At 44.4% G+C, this 21,796-nt stretch overlaps 1 protein-coding gene across 5 annotated transcripts; it reads left to right on the forward strand.

Moving 5' to 3' along the window:
- Positions 1-6,112: 6,112 nt before the first annotated feature.
- Positions 6,113-17,646, forward strand: LOC142373448 (microfibril-associated glycoprotein 4-like). Of its 5 annotated transcripts, none has more exons than XM_075456700.1 (7): positions 6,113-6,221; positions 6,310-6,516; positions 7,006-7,164; positions 8,556-8,594; positions 9,908-10,004; positions 14,067-14,237; positions 17,295-17,646. In XM_075456700.1, the coding sequence occupies exons 2-7, from the start codon at positions 6,511-6,513 to the stop codon at positions 17,546-17,548; spliced, it is 726 nt and encodes a 241-aa protein (XP_075312815.1). In that variant the 5' UTR covers positions 6,113-6,221; positions 6,310-6,510; the 3' UTR covers positions 17,549-17,646. The 5 variants fall into 5 exon arrangements, with proteins under 5 accessions (XP_075312815.1, XP_075312816.1, XP_075312817.1 ...); XM_075456701.1 differs by having other exon boundaries at positions 6,122-6,221; positions 6,307-6,516; XM_075456702.1 differs by having other exon boundaries at positions 6,146-6,221; positions 6,422-6,516.
- The last annotated feature ends 4,150 nt before the right edge of the window (positions 17,647-21,796 follow it).

Raw genomic sequence — 21,796 nt, forward strand, 5'->3', positions numbered from 1 at the left:
CCTGTGTATGCAGAGCCGCCAGGTGCTGTCTGCTTGAGGAGGCCTGGTCGTGGCTCATCTTAGCAACTTCTTTTAGCATTTCTGCTAGTGTGTTCACCGGCTGATGTGGATCCGTCATCTTGTGAGTTGGGTTACGTTGGGCGCCAGTTGTGGCAGGATTCGTTGCCACCGTGGGTTCTCCCCAACACACACACAGACCACTTCGTGGAAGTTAACCGTTTATTGCTGATAACCAAGGCTCACTAGGCTGAACGCAGGGGACGATCGCCGTCTTCTCCGGTACTCTGGTTCTTGTGCCTTCTGCCGTCTCTCAGACAGGTCATCTCACGGTTCTCCCCCTTGCCCGGACCAGCACGCTACTGATAAAGGGGAGAATGATTAGCCAATGATGTGCAGGTGTGCCAATCATCTCCCCTCCCACTGTCCTCTGCACCTGATGCACCACGCCCCCTCCACAAGCACTGAATTGTTTGTACATGAAATGTGCTATATAAATAAATTTGATTTGATTTGATTTGATTTATAGAGGTTAACCTGCTTAAAAGGGACATGTTTGGAACGATTTAAAAACAATTGTTGGTTCAGAGATCAAGTGCAACAAAAAGGTGGCTCTTCCTGGTTTTAATTCTGATAACCGATTGGCACATGAGTTCAACAAGTTTTACCTCAGGTTTGACTGCCTTGATCTTAGCAATGAGATTTTAAATCTGAAAAACAAACTTTTCTGTTCTGGTCATACTCCTTTTCATGTTGTCTCTTTGGCCAAATATTTTGAATATTCTAAAGTTTGTAAAAGCCCGGGTCCTGATAATATAAGTGGTCGGCTGCTCTCCTCCTGTGCGGAACAGTTGGCTCACATTTTTTATGATATCTTTCAGCTGTTATTTAACCAACAGAAGGTGCTGGAAGCAGTCCATAGTGACACCTGTGGCTAAGACCAGCCTCCCTAAAGCTTTTAATGATTTTAGACCTGTGGCACCGACTTCCCTTGTCATGAAATCTTTTGAAAAATTGATAAAGAAAGATCTTCTTATTAAGACTGAACACCTACTGGACCCTTTACAGTTTGCCTACAGGGCCGGTCGTGGAGTTCAGGATGCTACTGCCACCTTATTAAACTGGATTTTTAAACATCTTGAAGGTAACAAAAACCATGCTAAGCTGCTGTTTGCGGATTTTTCCTTCGCTTTTAACACTATCCAGCCCCACATTCTGATCCATAAGCTTCTTAACATTTTTCATTTAGATTGCAATACCGTGGGCTGGATTCTTGACTTTTTAACATCCAGAACACAGAGAGTGAGGGTGAATGGATGCATGTCGGAAGAGATGACATTATCCACCGGGTCTCCCCAAGGCTGCGTCCTCTCCTCCATATTTTCTACACCGACGATTGCTGCAGTCGGCAAGAGAATAGATTAGAGAAGCGAGGTGTGTCGTCTGTCCAACCTGAGCATCATCTGTACACAACATCTATGGAAACAAAGAGATTATTCAGTGAAATGTTTCCTGGTTCTGTCAGAGTATCAGCTGACTGACTGCACACACCTGTCTGTGTGGTCATCACCTCTCAGTGTTTAGTTTCATTGGTTCTGGTTCGGATCCTCCGGTTCCCCCTGGTTAGGTTCCCCCTGGTTCGGATCCCCTGGTTCAGATCCCCCCGGTTCCCCCTGGTTCAGATCCCCTGGTTCGGATCCCCCCGGTTCCCCCTGGTTCGGATCCCCTGGTTCCCCCTGGTTCGGATCCCCCGGTTCGGATCCCCCGGTTCGGATCCCCTGGTTCGGTTCCCCCGGTTCAGTTCCCCTGGTTCGGTTCCCCAGGTTCGAATCCCCTGGTTCGGATCCCCTGGTTCAGATCCCCTGGTTCAGATCCCCTGGTTCCCCCTGGTTCAGATCCCCTGGTTCCCCCTGGTTCGGATCCCCTGGTTCAGATCCCCTGGTTCGGATCCCCTGGTTCCCCCTGGTTCAGATCCCCTGGTTCCCCCTGGTTCAGATCCCCTGGTTCCCCCTGGTTCGGATCCCCTGGTTCAGATCCCCTGGTTCGGATCCCCTGGTTCCCCTCTCTGGGAGCTTTTGGATCTCTGTGGAGCTTCACTGCAGCACTTTGTTTTTGGCTTTGCTGGTTAATTAGTAAAGCAAATGTAGTTCTTATCCTCCTGCCTGTGAGTCCAACTCTTATCAGAACCTTGGGACCCCTGTTGCACGCCTCCCCCTCCGGTCCTGAACTGGCTCCTTGTTGAGTCTCGTATTATTATGTCAAGGATGAATATGATCCATAAAATTCTATTTGGTAGCGCCCAAATGTTTTTATCATGTCTTATCACTAAGGTAAAGGACAAATATTTGCACTCGTGGCAGCATATCAGATCTGCGTCCATATTCTTTTAAAACATCTGTAGGGAAAGGAACCTTTGCCTATATAGGGGCAATAAAGTGGAACAAGCTAGATAGGGAAATTAAAGTCACATCGTGTCTGAATACTTTTAAAAAGAGAATCAAGGCCTGGTTACTAGAGAGGGTAGCTGAATAGAGCAGGGGGTCAGCTATTGTCATTTATTTTTATTTAAGAAAAATGTGGTTTGCATTCTATGTTATTTATTACTATTTGTCATACACTCTGTGAGTGTCTTGTCGTAGCTTGTCTTGTCTTAATGTTTTTTGTGAGGACCACAATGGAAATAAGTCCTGGACTTTATTGTGTTCCTATCCTCAATTGTGTTTTGAGTCTTTGAATATGTGTAAGACTTTTCTGATACAATTAAATAAATAAAATCAAATCAAAAAAATCTGCAGCCTGCACCCAACAGAGAGACTCCGCCCACTGATGCTGGGATGGGTTTTATGTCCATGGGCTCAGAGGGGGTTTCACTGTTCAGCTATTTTTTTCTTTAAAAGAAATTCTGCATGAACTCTAAAGACGCTGCTTTTCTCAGAAACTGCGTCGGATCTGACCGGCACGAAGAGTTCGGTCTGGGTTGGGCGGGTTCCTGATGCCCGAGAGGCCGAGCTGCAGATTCCAGGAGCCACAGGAAGCCTCAGCAGAGGGTCAAACATCCCAAACCTCCAGTTAACACCAGAGGGCTCATTTAGCCGACACTTTGGAAGAATTCTCAGTCAGAAACCATCTCCTGGGGCGGTCCGTGGCGTAGTGGGTACAGCAGGCGCCCCATGTACAGAGGCTATAGTCTCAGCAAAGGGCCGCATCGGACGGTCCTTTGCTGCGTGTTATTCCCCCTCTCTCTGCTTCCTGTCTCTCTATACTGGCCTATATAATAAAGGCATAAAAAGCACCCAAAAAATGTACTAAAAAAGAAAAGAAACCATCTCCTCACCGCTGTGACTGTAAAGGTGCGACTTTAGTTTAGGAGCTAAAGTTTACTTTTACCTTCTGTCTGAACACAAAGTCCTGTTTCTGCATCAGTGGAAACCTTAGTTTACTCGGTGGTAAGTTACCACCGAGTAAACTAAGGTTTACCAGAAAGTCCGGTTTCTGCAGGACTTTGTGATAAGCTAAAGTTTACTTTAGGAGCTAAAGTAAACCAAAGTCTCACCTTTTAATTAAAATGCCATGACTCAAGGAAGTAAACTGATGTTCAGAGTAAGGCACGTGGACTGCAGGTGCTTTCCCGTGAGACAGTTTATCTGTGAGTGTTTGAGAAGCGAGGTGTGTCGTCTGTCCAACCTGAGCATCATCTGTAAAAACAACATCTACAGAAACAAAGAGATTATTCAGTGAAGTGTTTCGTGGTTCTGTCAGATCCTTTTTCAGATTTGATTTAAGACCCGTCCAGAGAGCTGGTTGTGCTGACAGAGGTGCATCATGGGAGCTCCCCCAGCAGGCTGAGGCTATAGCAGCAGAACTATGGGATGCTTCAGGGTCACTTTGTTCAGGGTCAGAACGATCTCTGCCAAGCTGATAACGGAAGACGCTCAGACACGGTGCTGAGCAGAGATTGGGTTTTCCTCCGTCACAGAGATGTGACGGGAAGGTTAACGCTAACTACTCTACAACGATGAAAGTGGAGAAGAAAACGTAGCACTGTCATCAGTGGGCCTCATGCAACAACCGTTCGTACGCACAGATTCGTTCTTAAGTCGTGCGTACGAGTGATCTAAGAGAACATTCACCAATCTTTTCGTATTTTACGTTTTCTTTCAGGTACGAACAGAATTTACGAGTGATCCATAGCTGTCGTAGGAGTTTCTTTATAGAACCAATCTGACACCAAAACCCTGGCCACTTTGGCGGCACGCTGGTCCCGAGTAGGGACAGCCACAGTGTACTTACTAAAGATGTCAGTAAGTACCAGGACGTCTTCTACACCATTCTGGGCTGGTTCCAGAGTAGTGTAGTCAATAGGCAACCACTTCTACCTTGCCAGGATCTGTGGAGACACCGTCAGCCGAAATCACATGGCCCAAGTAATGCGCTTCCCTTTGGGAGAAAGAGCACTTGCTGAGCTTGGCTTTAAGCCCCTCACGTTGAAGCCGCTCCAGCACATCTTTCAGTCTGTCCTACGGTGGAGGAGAACACCACAGTGTCATCGAGGTACAACAACAACGGCTGACACCGTTGGTCCCCAAAAATGCGTTGCATGAGCCTCTGGAAAGTGCTGGGAGCATTACAGAGGCCAAAGGGCATCCTGTTCCACTGGAACAACCCAAAAGGGGTACAGAAGGCGGTCTTTGGCCTATCTGCCTCGGTGACTGGCACCTGGTTATGTCCAGGGTCGAGAAGCAATACGCACCTGACAATGCATCCAGGGACTCCTCTATGCGTGGTAGAGGAAAGGCATCTCTTCAAGTCTTGCTGTTGAGCTGTCTATAGTCAACACACATACACAGGCTACCATCTTTTTTACCGTACCAGCACAATAGGGGACGCATAAGGACTGCTACTCTGTCGAATAACGTGCAAGGAGAGCAGCTGACTGATGTGTTCCTTCACAACCTCTTATTCTGAGGGTGGAATACGCCGATAACGTTGTTTCACGGGGGTATCATCCACCAAAGGGAGGTCGTGAGATACGAGGTTAGTACAACCCAAATCGGTGTCATGGGTGGAGAAGACTGAAAAGTACTGCCCAAGCAATGCCCTCACCTGACCCTGTTCCTCCACAGACAACGGAGAAAGGTCAACGCTCTCCACCTGCTGCTGCACACTGGGAGAAGCCATCTGAGAAAACATAGTAGCCACAGCTGAAGGTACCTCAGTGACCCCTGGAGGAAGGCTAACCACATTCACAAAATCCAGTGCACCAACAGCAGCACGTGGGTGCAAAACAACATCATTGCAGCCAACATTAAGGACAGGTACGTAGGCAGTGCCTCCAATGACACGAACCAAAGCAGGGGAAGCCAGTAACCCAGCGGGCAAGCCGGCATCTAGAACAGGACTGTACAACCCGAGAACCGTTCGGAACAGGTGACAGACACAATTTTCATCACACCGCCAGGATTCTGCCAGCCTCTCCTGCCCCTGACCCTCACTGCCCCAGGCCCACATGATGCACGACCTAAGTATTCGGGGGATCCGAACCAGGGGATCCGAACCAACAATGAAACTAAACACTGAGAGGTGATGACCACACAGACAGCTGTGAGCAGTCAGTCAGCTGATACTCTGACAGGACCAGGAAACACTTCACTGAATAATCTCTTTGTTTCTGTAGATGTTGTTTGTACAGATGATGCTCAGGTTGGACAGACGACACACCTCGCTTCTCAAACACTCACAGATAAACCGTCTCACGGGAAAGCACCTGCAGTCCACGTGCCTTACTCTGAACATCAGTTTACTTCCTTCAGTCATGGCATTCTAACTCAAAGGTGGGACTTTGGTTTACTTTAGCTCCTAAAGTAAACTTTAGCTTACCACAAAGTCCTGCAGAAACCGGACTTTCTGGTAAACCTTAGTTTACTTCTTGGAAACTTACCACCAAGTAAAGTTTAGTTTCCACTGATGCAGAAACAGGACTTTGTGGTTGTAACATTTCACTGAATAATCTCTTTGTTTCTGTAGATGTTGTTTTTACAGATGATGCTCAGGCTGGACAGATGATGCACCTCACTTCTGATTGGTCGGCCGCGGTGCCACCTCGCTTCTGATTGGTCGGCCACTGCGCCACCTGGCCACCATCTGCAGGTATAAGCAGTGAAGTCTGAGAGCTGACAGGCATTCGTGTGGAGAGTTCAGTGCCAGCCGCAGGTGAATTCACACAGGTGAGCCCCGAGCGGGATGACTTTCCACAGAGTGGCAGTCTGTCTCTGAGCCCTGATCATTGCTTTATGTTGTGGATTCATTCAGCAGAGATCATTCAGCAGAGATCATTCAGCAGAGATCATTCAGCAGAGATCATTCAGCAGAGATCATTCAGCAGAGATCATTCAGCAGAGATCATTCAGCAGAGATCATTCAGCAGAGATCATTCAGCAGAGATCATTCAGCAGAGACTATTCAGCAGAGATCCAGACTGACATCCGCCTCCGTCACTTCCACACAGCTGAGACGATGAAGGTGAGTTTGGACCTTACTGAGCGTTTGTAAAGCCTCGGGACAATATTTCAGAAGCTTCCAGGACATCCCATATCAGCAGCATCATTTCTGAACATCTTCTTACCCCCTGCTGCGTCCTGTGAGCAGAGTTCCAGCCTCGTTTTGGTGTTGATGAAGGTAGTCCGGCTAGTTGGCTGGGGTTTAAAAAATAAAGCGTTTTGCTTCTCAGAACAATATGCGTTCAACAGAGTAATACATTTGCATCACAAAATGGTTCTCCAGGAAAAAGTCAGACCTCACAATCTCTTGGCCCTATTTTCTCTCCCTTCATATCACTGCCTGCTGCCGCCTGCCGACAGCCGCGCCTGTTACAGTGTTTGCTGCTCGGTCTGCACTTCGGTCTGCACAGCAGGCAGTGATACGAAGGGAGAGAAAATAGGGCCAATCGATTGTGAGGTCTGACTTTAAGAATGGCAGACAGTAAGAATCTCCTCATGTCCTCTGTTCCAGCTCCCATCGGTCCTCCTCCTCCTCCTCCTGGCTCCGCCCATGATCAGCTGTGAAACCGTCTTCCAGCCGGTCGACTGCAGCGACATCCACCGCCAGGACAAGAACACACCCAGCGGAGTGTACACCATCTACCCCATCGGATCCAAGTCTGCTTTCGAGGTACCCCTCATCCTGTCTGTGAAGCCCAGGCAGGGGCTGGGCCGAGGGGCCCGTCTAAGGGCCACAACAGACCAAACTTCCCTTCTGCTTTCAGTCTGTGGGTTCATACTCCTGTAGGGGCGGTAGGGGCTCTTTGGGGCTTTTTGGGCTCTTTAGGGCTCTTTGGGGCTCTTTGGGGTCCTTTAGGGGCCCTTAGAGACTCTTTGAGGCTCTTTGGGGCTCTTTGGGGTCCTTTAGGGGCCCCTAGAGACTCTTTGAGGCTCTTTGGGGCTCTTTGGGGCTCTTTAGGGTCTCTTTGAGCCTCTTTGGGGCTCTTTGGGGTCCTTTAGGGGCCCTTAGAGACTCTTTGAGGCTCTTTGGGGCTCTTTGGGGCTCTTTGGGGCTCTTTAGGGTCTCTTTGGGGCTCTTTGGGGTCCTTTAGGGTCCTTTGGGGTCCGTTGGGTCCGTTGGGTCCGTTGGGTCCGTTGGGGTTCTTTGGGGTCCTTTAGGGCAGGGGTCCCCAACCACCGGTACCGGTCCGCGAGACATTCCAAACCGGGCCGTGAGATTGGGGGAAAAAAAAAAATAATAAAAAATTATTATTAGTTTTTTATTTTTTTAAAAAGACATGGAAATCGGGAATACTTTCATTTCACTCGCTAGATTCTCTACTTGGAAACTGCATAGATTGCATTATAGGAGGCCGATTGTGCACGTTTATTTTTTTCAATGATGACTGTCTGTCTGTCATCATATCCTAATTTGTAAAAGCGTCTGCTAAATGTAATGTCTGTTGAACGTAAAATACAATAAAAAAAAAAAGTAACAAATTGCAGAACCAAACCGGTCCTTGGTGCTGAAAAGATTGGGGACCCCTGCTTTAGGGCTCTTTGGGGTACTTTGGGGCTCTTTGGGGCCCTTTGAGACTCTTTGGGCTTTTTTGGGCTCTTTAGGGTCTCTTTGGGGCTCTTTGAGGCTCTTTGGGGTCCTTTGGGGTCTCTTTGGGGCTTTTTTGGGCTCTTTAGGGTCTCTTTGGGGCCCTTTGGGTTCTCTTTGGGGCTCTTTGGGGTGTCTTTGGGGTCCTTTGGGGTCTCTTTGGGGCTCTTTGGGGTCCTTTAGGGTCTCTTTGGGGTCTCTTTGGGGTTCTTTGGGGTCCTTTAGGGTCCGTTGGGTCCTTTGTCTCGTAAAAACGTGTAAAATCTCCATGAAGTCTGGATCACATGAACTGATGTGTTTCTGTGTGTGTGTGTGTGTGTGTGTCTGTGTGTGCGTGCGTGTCTGTGTGTGTGTGTGTATGTGTGTGTGCGTGTGTGTGTGTGTGTGTGTGTGTGTGTGTGTGTGTGTCTGTGTGTGTCTGTGTGTGCGTGTGTGTGTGTGTGTGTGTGTGTGTGTGTGTGTGTGTGTGTGTGCAGGTGTACTGCGACATGGACTCTCTGGGAGGAGGCTGGACGGTGAGTTCTCCACCTGAAGTCACGGCCGGCTAACGGAGAACCTCAGTTCTCTGAGTGTTCTCTGAGGTTCTGCCCAGTGTTGTATAAAGTACTGAAATCTCACATTCAAGTAAAAGTACAGGAACCCCTCCAAAATATGACTTTGGTAAAAGTCCAAGTCACTGACTGAAATGTTACTTGAGTTAAAGTCTTAAAGTATCCGAAACGTCTTGTTCTGTAGTATGAGAATTACTGTAAAACTAGATGTGCTTAAGTAATGTAATGAAAAGTAGAAGTAAAAAGTAAACAAGGCAAATGCAGTTTGAATGACATTTTTTATATTTTGGTAAACTTTGAAGGTCAAATACACTTAAAATCTGCACACAACCAAGTGCAGGCAACATTTAGACATAAAATACAAACTTTGTGAACCTTTAAGTTTTTCTTCTTCATGTAAGGTCAGTGCTGAAAATGAGGCGTACATTACACCATTAAGAAAAAAATTAAACAAAAGAGGCTGCTGCTGTTATTGCCATCATTATAAACAAAATTCAAAGAAAAACTGCAGCTTGTCTGGCATCTGAAGAGGGAGTCCAGTTTGAAACGCCTTTTGTAAACCTTTCTAAAAAATAAATAAAATAACTCAGTACAGAAAATGCGGCCAACATCAAGAAAAAAAGCTGTTACGGTTACTGTACTTCACAAGCTGTAGGAGGTGCACACACAACCGCTCATTATACAAAAGAAACAAAGAACTGGGAGGGAACTGCAGCTCATCTGGCATCTGAAGAGGAAAACTACCTTAAAACCTAAAAAAGGGGAGTTTCTGTAAGATAGAATTTCCACGTCTTTGGGCAGGCAGAACATGCATGGGGTCACAACACCGCTGCGTTTTTTCTCTCTCTCTTTTTTTTATAACGAGTAACTAAACCGAACAATGAAAATATATCGGAGTAAAAGTATGCAATTAGGTTCGGAAATATAGTGAAGTAAAAGTGAAAGATGTCAAAAAAATTTAAACTTGAGGAAAGTAGAAAGTATTCCAACATATACTTAAGTACAGTAGTGAAGTATTTTTACTTCGTTACTATACAACACTGGTTCTGCCATGACCCATTTATGTTCTACACTATTATCAGAAATGCTGCACAGGACAGAAAATGCTGAGTTTGTAAACGATAATTCTAACTGATGGTAGAAACTTCTTGGGGTTCCCACAGTTAATGGGACTGACAGCAGGTCGGGCTCTGCCCCGAACGACCAGTCGCCACCGTAGACCCAGCAGAGCTGCAGGCTCCTCACAGTCCGCTCATTAAACCATTCTTTGCTTCCAGGTGTTCCAGAGGAGGATGGACGGCTCGGTGAACTTCTACAGGCCCTGGGATCAGTACAGCACGGGCTTTGGGAACGCTGCCGGGGAGTACTGGCTCGGTGAGGCGTGACTTTGCTGGCTGTCCGTGTTCTTTGACTGTAGCGTAACATGTGTGGCGTTAGCTCCCCCTACAGGTCAGGGGAGGAATGACAAATCTCCACAGGTTTTAATTATGGGTGCCAATGCCGAAGGCATTAGACACACATCTTACTCCTGTACCAGACTCGTTCGGTGACTAACTAGTCTGGCAGCGATGGTCCCACCGACATAAAAAGTGCATTGTTAGGTGCGCATTGATCGGGAATAGTGTGCAAAGATTTTTCTCTCTCATTAGTCAAAAGGAATTCCGGCAAAATGGGAAAATGTTGGAAAATTTAAACAGGGAATCCTCATCAAAAAGTAAAAAAATGGCGATTTTGGCCCTTAACGAGCTTAAAAAAGGCATTTTCAGAGGCCTTATAACTCCATACAGCATAGTACAGACCTCATTCAAAGTTTGTAAGTGACACGAGACTCTCGGCTTTAACTGAATCGAAGGGTTTGAATATATTCAATACGGCTTTGACACGACGGCAGTTTACGTTTGAGGGTGCCAAAATGTCAGGTCGTGCGTCTCACGCACTCAAGCTCTCACTCTAAAATTCATTAATCACGGATTCTTCAAACAAAACTCTCTCACGTCTGAAATATCTGGCCGATCTGGACAAATTTTTGTCCTCTTTCACACAATGTCACACTCATTGACCTCTGCCACACAGATTTATCACGAATTGCCTCTGAACGCAAAGTGCCGTCCCTCAAATCCATTATAAATGGCAGAAATCCTCAAATCAGTGTTTAAATATGATTTTAAAACTGCCATTTAAAACGAGCCCGAGGGGGTAGCCGAATGAAAATCACACCGCTGGATTCGGCCGTCCCTTGTGGCGCTCACGGTACAAAAATGATACGAACACGAGATTTACTTTTCGAGCTGTGACCGTTTGTTCGAGAAAGTAGACGGAAATCAGAAGTGCTCCATTTTTAACAGGTAATAGTGTGTGTCATTTGCAGCAGCTGTCAGTTGGAGCTGCGCGCGTGCTGACGAGCTGTCTCCTAGCAACAAGCTTAACAGCCTGCTACGGGCTGAGACAGACTTCCCTTTCACACTGCGACCCGCTACCACAGCCATTATAACTAACAGCCTTGCCACTCTCTATTAAGCCCCATTGTACCGGCTTTTTGGCTGCAGTTCCACCAGAATTCCACTGGGGGCGTCGGTGGAGACCAGAATGAATGGGGCCCAATAGAGCTAGATGCTACAAATGGTCAGTTTCACCTAAGTCTCCTCAAGAGCGCTCAGATTTGAATGTAGTTTCTGAGAGCTCAACATGGGTTTCAAGTCAAAAATCTACTGAACGAGTACATATATCCCTTTGATTTCTAACAGGTTGGCTTCTTGTTGTCCACCACGCGCTAGCATTGTGCTAATGACAGCGCTCGACCAGAATTACGACCAGAGGCACCGCTTGACGGCTGGCTCCATACCAAGCGACAACAGAATTAAGATGGACTTTTTCCGCTTATGTTACCACAGCCTAAGAATCTGTGATGTTACCACACATTCTCTCTTACTACAGCTCTTCCTTGAAAACGCTGCTGCCTTTGAGACCAACAACAAGCAGGATTGTTGCCGTAAAGCGGCATCTCCGGTCGTAAGCTATGCATGACGTCATATATACTTAAAATCCTTTTTTTAAGCTAATGAGTGGCTCTAAAAATCTAAAACTCAGCCATGGGTATTTTCTAAACATCCTCTTTCGAAAACAACATTCGAATTTCTAGAGAAAAAATTATATCTTGAGATAAGGGCACGCTAGGGCGTATAGCTCCATAGGACTCCATTCATTCTGGTCTCCAAAATTGAGCGCCCCACGTGGAAAAAGGGTGGAACTGCAACCAAAATCGCCTCGTTGGAAACCGGAAATGCACCGTGAGTGGCGTATCTGTACTATTATAGAATCTGTGCCGCTACCTTAGCGGGTCCAAATTGCACCTTCGACCCGCGTCGAGCAATGTGAACGCTTGGCGTGTCAGGGTGACCCGTGTCGCCTGAAGCCGAGTTCAGGGGGCGTGGCCTAGTGGCAGAGCGTCACACGAAACACATAAAATGCTGGGCGTGCACAATGACGTAGGCACAAGCCATGCGTCGGAGGTAGGGTTAAATACACGTTGAGGACTCGTTTTTGCAATTGTATATGCAGTTCATGGAGATGTTATTTTACAGGGTGTGGATGGTTACAACGTGGGATGCCGCCGAAGAACATATGCGGAGAATACAAGAGCACTATAGTCCCCGAAATGTGGCGGTAAATAACGTCCTCTGCCCGGGGGCTGAGGAGCTCGCGGACCTCCTTGTCTCCCCAGTTGGCCATCTTCAAAAATGTCTCGAACTTGATGTAGGCTAAAACAGAGTAAAACTTGTCCTCACCTGTCGCTGTTGTTCTGAATCAGCTGTCCATTCTGTCTTTTAAACTCCTCACGCCACGCCACGCCCACGTCCGACCCGCGTCGATTGCGTTCACACCAAACTCGGCTCGGCAAAAAGACCACGGTCCGACGCGGGTCGAAAGGCGAGTCGAGTTGACGCGGCAGCCCAGGTCGGCAGTGTGAACGCAACAGCGGACACGCTAAATTCGCGGATTAAACGCGGGTTATTCCTCAGTGTGAAAGGGGCTAGAGACTGCTTAGGAGGAAAAAGCCAAGATGGAGTCATTATAGAGCCATATTGTGCCTTCCAGATGCCTTATCCAAGTACCCATAATGCATTGGGAAAATGCATTGAAAAGTACTTAACATTAAGCACTTAAGCATATTTAAAATGGCATAAAAACTGTTTTTTACACCAGACCTTAATAAAAATTACATAAATGTCTCCCCCAATTTAGGGGCTGGCAGAAGCGCAAAATTGAATTGGAAAATCGATTGAAAAGCACAAAATGAAGCCATTTCGAAAATGCCATTAAAGCTTTATTTTAACCAAGACCTTGATAAAAAATGACAAAACTGTCTTCATCGGACCTCTCTTAGGAATTTTGGGTGTCGCAGACACCCAAAATTCAATGGGAAAATCGATTGAAATTGATTGAAAAGCACTTAACGAGCCCCAAAATGCATTTAAAAATGCTAAAAAACCTGTTTTTTTAAAACTGGACCTTGATACAAATGACATGGCTGTCTACAGCAGACCTGTGTTTGTCTTTGGACCTGTCTCAATGGAAAATCGATTGAAAAGCACTTAACGAGCCAAAAATGCCAAAAAATGCCCTGTTTTGGAGGCCTCATAACTCTGTCATACGACATCACAGAGACCTTATTCAAAGTTTATATGTGACAGAAGGCTCTCAACTTTATAGGTTTGTTCCAGGTATATGCATCAGGATTAAAACTCATGGTCATAAGGAGAGAAAAAGAAGGCACTTTTGCCTCAAATGCCAGAAACTGCCCTATTTTGGAGTTGCCATAACTCAGCCATACGACATCACAGAGACCTCATTCAAAGTTTACATGTGACAGGAGACTCTCGACTTTAACTGAACATTAACTAACTTATCGATTGGGCGGGCAGTGGATTGGCACCCATCAAAATTTCTTCAGGAATTTTCTAGTTCCTTTTAATGTCAAGACTCTGAGTTGATAATGTCCAGCTGGAGCGGGTCTGAGTAAAGTGAGGATATAAAGTTAAGGTACTCTTGTTGGTCCTTATTAGGTAGGTTTCAATCCTAGGCGGGGCTTACTCTTCTAATTATCTATGTCCTCATAAGTCGGTAATAAATCAGGTTGGGATATTTTTCAGTTGAGTGTAAACATATTTTGAAGTGACTTTTCTGTTCTGTGGCTTGAAATCTAATTGTTGATATCTTCAGCAGCTCTGTAGAACATTCAGAAAGTGGTGTCCCTGTAATACACCCCCAGAACCGGTCTGACAAGCGTACTAATAACACACAAAAACCGGTGTGTGTGTGTGTGTGTGTGTGTGTGTGTCTGTGTGTGTGTGTGTGTGTGTGTGTGTCTGTGTGTCTGTGTGTGTGTGTGTGTGTGTGTGTGTGTGTGTGTGTGTGTGTGTGTGTGTGTGTGTGTAGGTCTTGAGCACATCCATCAGATGACTCGCAAGGGAAACTGCGAGCTGCTGGTGGACATGGAGGACTTTGAAGGGAAAAAGGCGTTTGCTCGTTACTCCTCCTTTAAGGTGGATGCTGAGTGTGACGGTTACCGTCTGAATGTGGCTGGATTCTCCAATGAGGGAGGGGCTGGTGAGTTACCATGGTTACTCCTGCTGTGGAGTTTATTGTCAGCTGTCTTTTCTGGCGACTTTGTCATGGTTTCACTCTGAAAGCCGATCATTTTTTACTTTTTACTTTGATTTCCATCAAATAAAAACAATAAGAATACTTTGGTATCAATTCACTTCACTTGTGTTTCTGCAGGAGAAACTGAAACATTCCCTTCTTATTTTTGCTGTTTCTGCAGGAGAAACTGAAACATTCCCTTCTTATATTTGCTGTTTCTGCAGGAGAAACTGAAACATTCCCTTCTTATATTTGCTGTTTCTGCAGGAGAAACTGAAACATTCCCTTCTTATATTTGCTGTTTCTGCTGCAGAAACTGAAACATTCCCTTCTTATATTTCCTGTTTCTGCTGCAGAAACTGAAACATTCCCTTCTTATATTTGCTGTTTCTGCAGGAGAAACTGAAACATTCCCTTCTTATATTTGCTGTTTCTGCAGGAGAAACTGAAACATTCCCTTCTTATATTTGCTGTTTCTGCAGGAGAAACTGAAACATTCCCTTCTTATATTTGCTGTTTCTGCAGGAGAAACTGAAACACTGCCTTCTTATATTTGCTGTTTCTGCAGCAGAAACTGAAACATTCCCTTCTTATATTTCCTGTTTCTGCAGGAGAAACTGAAACATTCCCTTCTTATATTTGCTGTTTCTGCAGGAGAAACTGAAACATTCCCTTCTTATATTTGCTGTTTCTGCAGGAGAAACTGAAACATTCCCTTCTTATATTTGCTGTTTCTGCAGGAGAAACTGAAACATTCCCTTCTTATATTTGCTGTTTCTGCAGGAGAAACTGAAACATTCCCTTCTTATATTTGCTGTTTCTGCTGCAGAAACTGAAACATTCCCTTCTTATATTTCCTGTTTCTGCTGCAGAAACTGAAACATTCCCTTCTTATATTTGCTGTTTCTGCAGGAGAAACTGAAACATTCCCTTCTTATATTTGCTGTTTCTGCAGGAGAAACTGAAACATTCCCTTCTTATATTTGCTGTTTCTGCAGGAGAAACTGAAACATTCCCTTCTTATATTTGCTGTTTCTGCAGGAGAAACTGAAACATTCCCTTCTTATATTTGCTGTTTCTGCAGGAGAAACTGAAACATTGCCTTCTTATATTTGCTGTTTCTGCAGCAGAAACTGAAACATTCCCTTCTTATATTTCCTGTTTCTGCAGGAGAAACTGAAACATTCCCTTCTTATATTTGCTGTTTCTGCAGGAGAAACTGAAACATTCCCTTCTTATATTTGCTGTTTCTGCAGGAGAAACTGAAACATTCCCTTCTTATATTTGCTGTTTCTGCAGCAGAAACTGAAACATTCCCTTCTTATATTTGCTGTTTCTGCAGGAGAAACTGAAACATTCCCTTCTTATATTTGCTGTTTCTGCAGGAGAAACTGAAACATTCCCTTCTTATATTTGCTGTTTCTGCAGGAGAAACTGAAACATTCCCTTCTTATATTTGCTGTTTCTGCAGGAGAAACTGAAACACTGCCTTCTTATATTTGCTGTTTCTGCAGCAGAAACTGAAACATTCCCTTCTTATATTTCCTGTTTCTGCAGGAGAAACTGAAACATTCCCTTCTTATATTTGCTGTTTCTGCAGGAGAAACTGAAACATTCCCTTCTTATATTTCCTGTTTCTGCAGGAGAAACTGAAACATTCCCTTCTTATATTTGCTGTTTCTGCAGGAGAAACTGAAACATTCCCTTCTTATATTTGCTGTTTCTGCAGGAGAAACTGAAACATTCCCTTCTTATATTTGCTGTTTCTGCAGGAGAAACTGAAACATTCCCTTCTTATATTTCCTGTTTCTGCAGGAGAAACTGAAACATTCCCTTCTTATATTTGCTGTTTCTGCAGGAGAAACTGAAACATTCCCTTCTTATATTTGCTGTTTCTGCAGCAGAAACTGAAACATTCCCTTCTTATATTTCCTGTTTCTGCAGGAGAAACTGAAACATTCCCTTCTTATATTTCCTGTTTCTGCAGGAGAAACTGAAACATTCTCTTCTTATATTTGCTGTTTCTGCAGGAGAAACTGAAACATTCCCTTCTTATATTTGCTGTTTCTGCAGGAGAAACTGAAACATTCCCTTCTTATATTTCCTGTTTCTGCAGGAGAAACTGAAACATTCCCTTCTTATATTTGCTGTTTCTGCAGGAGAAACTGAAACATTCCCTTCTTATATCTGCTGTTTCTGCAGGAGAAACTGAAACATTCCCTTCTTATATTTGCTGTTTCTGCAGGAGAAACTGAAACATTCCCTTCTTATATTGCCTGTTTCTGCAGGAGAAACTGAAACATTCCCTTCTTATATTTGCTGTTTCTGCAGGAGAAACTGAAACATTCCCTTCTTATATTTGCTGTTTCTGCAGGAGAAACTGAAACATTCCCTTCTTATATTTGCTGTTTCTGCAGGAGAAACTGAAACATTCCCTTCTTATATTTGCTGTTTCTGCAGCAGAAACTGAAACATTCCCTTCTTATATTTGCTGTTTCTGCAGGAGAAACTGAAACATTCCCTTCTTATATTTGCTGTTTCTGCAGGAGAAACTGAAACATTCCCTTCTTATATTTGCTGTTTCTGCAGGAGAAACTGAAACATTCCCTTCTTATATTTGCTGTTTCTGCAGGAGAAACTGAAACATTCCCTTCTTATATTTGCTGTGTTTCTGCAGGAGAAACTGAAACATTCCCTTCTTATATTTCCTGTTTCTGCAGGAGAAACTGAAACATTCCCTTCTTATATTTGCTGTTTCTGCAGGAGAAACTGAAACATTCCCTTCTTATATTTGCTGTTTCTGCAGGAGAAACTGAAACATTCCCTTCTTATATTTCCTGTTTCTGCAGGAGAAACTGAAACATTCCCTTCTTATATTTGCTGTTTCTGCAGGAGAAACTGAAACATTCCCTTCTTATATTTGCTGTTTCTGCAGGAGAAACTGAAACATTCCCTTCTTATATTTGCTGTTTCTGCAGCAGAAACTGAAACATTCCCTTCTTATATTTCCTGTTTCTGCAGGAGATGGTCTGCTTCATCACAACGGAATGAAATTTTCCACCTTCGACAAAGACCAGGACACCTGGTCTGAAAACTGTGCCAAGTCATTCCTGGGAGGATGGTGGTATGGGAACTGTCACCAATCAAACCCCAACGGAGTTTACCGCTGGGGGGCTGATGGTACCCTCTATGCTGTTGGAGTGGAGTGGAAATTCTGGAAGGGGCATGACTATTCCCTGAAGGCCATCAGCATGAAGATCCGTCCTGTGAAGTAACTCTGCGGGACAAACCAACAGAACATCGTCACAGGTCGATCTGTGTCTGTTCTCTCATCTATCATGTAACCCAACATAATCTTTGGAATTAAAGCATCAATCAAAAGTCAAATGTTGAGTGTGAGCAAAGTTTTCTGTGCACCGTGAGATCTTTAAGATGTGATGGAGCTCGGTCATTAAGAGCTTTATATGTGAGGAGAAGAATCTTAAATTCTATTCTGAATTTAACAGGGAGCCAATGAAGAGAAGCTAAAACTGGAGAAATATGATCTCTGCTGTTAGTTCTCATCAGAACTCTGGCTGCAGCATTTTGGATCAACTGAAGGCTTTTCAGAGAATATGTGGGACAGCCCAATAATAAAGAATTACAGTAGTCCAATCCTGAAGTAACAAATGCATGGACTAGTTTTTCTGCATCACTCTGAGACAAGATGTTCCTGATTTTAACAATATTACAAGATCCAAGCACAGAACCCTGAGGAACTCCATGACTTACTCTGGTGTGTGAGGAAGATTCTTCATTTACAAGAACAAACTGAAATCTATCAGATAAATATGACTTAAACCAGCCTGATGCAGTTCCTTTAATCCAATCATTTAACATACTAACATGCTCAAATGTGTTCATAGGAGATTCAAATAAATAAACAAACTACAAAATATAACTTTTTATCAAATTTTGGAAAACTTTAAAACAGTGGGTCAACATTCAGTCTTTCAAGTTCATTTTTCAAAAAAAGGGTCAAATATTAACTTTTGAGTTACTTTGACAAGAAGTTAGACTTTTTACAGCTGCAGCTAGTGCAGGGAGTTCCCAGTCTGCAAAAGAATAAACTAAATAAATAATAAACTTGTAGATAAATAATAAAGTAACAATAAGCTAAGAAATAAACCAAGTAGACTAAGAATAAACTAAGAAATAAACCAAGTAAACTAAGAATAAACTGAGAAATAAACCAAGTAAACTAAGAATAAACTGAGAAATAAACCAAGTAAACTAAGAATAAACCAAGAAATAAACCAAGTAAACTAAGAATAAACTAAGAAATAAACCAAGTAAACTAAGAATAAACTAAGAAATAAACCAAGTAAACTAAAAATAAACCAAGAAATAAACCAAGTAAACTAAGAATAAACTAAGAAATAAGTTTATTCTCTTTGCAAGAGCAAAGATGCAGGAAGCTCTGCTCTTCATCACCTTTACAATAAACTTTAACCCCTTTGTTGTGATTGGATGTTTCTCTGAACCGTGTCGGCCTCACAAACCAAACGCAGCTTTTCCTGGTCTGATGGCAGCTGTAAGCCTACAAGTTTCAGAAAAGTAAGTGAACTGAGCTGTTGAATAACGTAGGGTACCCTCTAGGTACGTACGAGCACATAATAACCCCAATGCGGAGGGGTTTTTGAACATTTCTAGGGGGCGCCACTGAGCCATTTTGCTCCGCCCACAGACGATACCCTTTACATACGGACGAGGTCGTCAGGGTGGACGTGTGAGCCAAGTTTCACGGCCTTGCAATGATGATGAGGCTTTCAAACCACAAACGCCATCACATGATTTTCCACATCCAGCAGGTGGCGCTATAGGTGGATGATACTATGGTAATATGTGCGCGTTCAGGCTGGGTCCAGCAATTACCGTATGAAGTTTGGGACAGATTGGATAATGTATGTGGGAGTTAAAAGCGACTTCATTTTTTGTGGCGAGTGATGGCGAGTCATCGAACTTTGAGGAGTTGCCACGCCCACGCCCTTTACATTTTGAAAAAGTTTCTCCATGATTCTTTCCCCCCCATGTCTTAAGAGTAACCTGGCCAAGTTTGAAGTCTGTAGCATTAAATCTGTAGGACAAGTTCGATCTTATGCAAGGCGTGGAATCGGGCAAAAGTGGCACCAAAACGTACTTTCCATCCAAAATGGCCGCCTTCCTGTGTACGTGGGACCATGGCGGCAGGAGACTTTTTTGTGCGTCTGGGCATGATGAATGAGTGCATCGAATTTCGCTGTCCCACCCATCAACCAACGTGCAGATTATCTTCTTTCTGCTGTTGGAATCTGAAGTGCTGAACATAATCTGACCTGAGGAGGTTTGAAACGGCATCAAAAGTTCACAGGAACAAAGTGAAACTGAACACCTGACAGTTCAGGTCAGGATGATTGATGAGCAGCTCAGGGACAGACAGCTTGAAGCTCCAGCTGATGGGCAACTTTTTTATTTCAATGTCACAGAGAGTCAAGAGAATCAAATAAAACACAAATCAGCCAGAAGACATGTAGAAAGAGAGGAAGGTGTGGCAGAAACCTCGGGTTCAGTGGAATAAGGACATTAAATGTTATCTCTTTTGCAATTTTCATGATGAGATCTGTGTGTGTTTCTTTGAACTTTGAACATTTCCTCTGGTTGTCAGCGCTGCTGTGAGTTCTAACCCGACCGTTTTATTGCTGCGTCTTCTTCTTCTACTTCTTTCTGTCAGGGTGCAGAGACGCTGTGAAACGTTGCTGCTCCTGTTTGTTGGGACCTGGACGGATGTGGAAATGTGGTTTCTGATCCCTTTTTAGGTGGCGATGTGTGTGTTGAATCACAGCTTTCACTGAGTCTGTGGCTGTGTTTGATATCACATACTGCATACTACATACTGCATACTCATCGATCAGACAGTATGCAGAGCGTTTACCCACAATGCATTGCGCTCCTGCCCGAGCCGAAATCAGCCGGCCTGAAGCTGATTTCTCTTAAGCTCTAAACTCTGTAAACTTTAGCAACATTTGAAACATTTTCAGGTGAGAAAGTAGTCGTTTAGATCCCCAACGTGTTGAAAACCTGACAAAATACCGGCTGTTTACAATTTTGTTCCCACGAATTCGGCGCTACTAAAGCTAGCCGCAGTGAGCAACGCACTTCCGGTTATTTTCACAAAATAAAATACCCGTTGCCTTTTATCATAGGGAAAGGCATTACCATACAATTGGTGCTTTTGTTTTGAAAACAGGAAGTGAACCTACCCTCGTTGTAGCTAGCTTGAAACTGCCGTTTTGACCGGAAATGACGATCGGCGACGTCACATTACGTTGCATCTTGGGTAGTTTGAGTATGAGTAGTAACAGAGAGTCTCTATTATGAGGAGAGGGAAAACTGGCGGCTATTTCCGGGTGGTACTGCACTCTAGGGGCGCCAACGAAGCAGTGCAGAGCACGCCGAACTCTAAGGTGGTACTATGAAATCCACCTTAGATGCAGCCATTGCTTTGGATAGAATTTTTTATATTTTTTTATTTTCATTTTCCTAAAGGCAGGATAAATTATCCTTTCAAACGGCACTTGGTTTGATTTTTTAGACTCACTAGATCTTTTTAAAATACACATTTATTGTCAGTATTGCCTCACGAGTGACGTCACGCATGTGGCATCACTTTACGGCATGGTCAGTCCTAGCGCTGAGCTAGCAGAGAGGTGTTAGCTCAAATAGTTACAGATTTCAGCACAGCCCTTTTACATACTCTCTGACTAGCCTCTGGTTTAACTTTGGTTGTTGTTAGCGGCACCAGGTTAGCACTCTGGCACAGTGGACGAGTGCCGTAAAGCAGCCGGTCGTAATCTGCCGTATGTTCTTCAGATTCCGTTAGCTAGATGCTAGCAGATACTGACTCGCAAATGCCAGACCTGTAAGAAAACAGAAAGATATAACTCCCAGGTTATTGTACTTTTGATATAAATCTACATCCCTCTGTCAGAAATCACAGTATTATTTTCAGGTTTCAGTCGCTAGCGGGGACATTTTTTGAGTTATTAGCGCCAGCCCTATGGAAAATGGTCATTCTGCACTCGCTCGCCAGCGCCCCCAGAGAAAATCAACTGAACTGCAGCCAAATTTTTTATAATGGGGTGAATAGGAAGTGGAACGGCTGTCTGTAAAAGGGCTGTGGTAGTAACAACAATTCAGAGAATCTAGCATGCATCTGGGAACTTAAAAAAAGTTTAAGTTTGTAGGAGTATGCGGTTTGAAACACAGCCGCTGTGTGTTTGGTCTCTTTCTGATGGTGAATCCGGCCTGTTTCCCAGCTGCAGACGGTCAGAGGCTGCAGCAGCTGGAAGGATGGTGCTCAGTTTCTGGTGGTGGGTCCATCAGCTCGTCCTAAGCTCACAATGACTTCTACACCTCCATCGCCGAGTCCATCCCGCCGCCTCCTCTCGCTCTCAGACGAGTCGGGCCGCTCTGATGGGGAGCGCCTCATCAGAGCGACCCGACTC

The sequence above is a fragment of the Odontesthes bonariensis genome, chromosome 23 (assembly GCF_027942865.1).
Source record: "Odontesthes bonariensis isolate fOdoBon6 chromosome 23, fOdoBon6.hap1, whole genome shotgun sequence".
Classification (NCBI taxonomy): Eukaryota; Metazoa; Chordata; class Actinopteri; order Atheriniformes; family Atherinopsidae; genus Odontesthes; species Odontesthes bonariensis.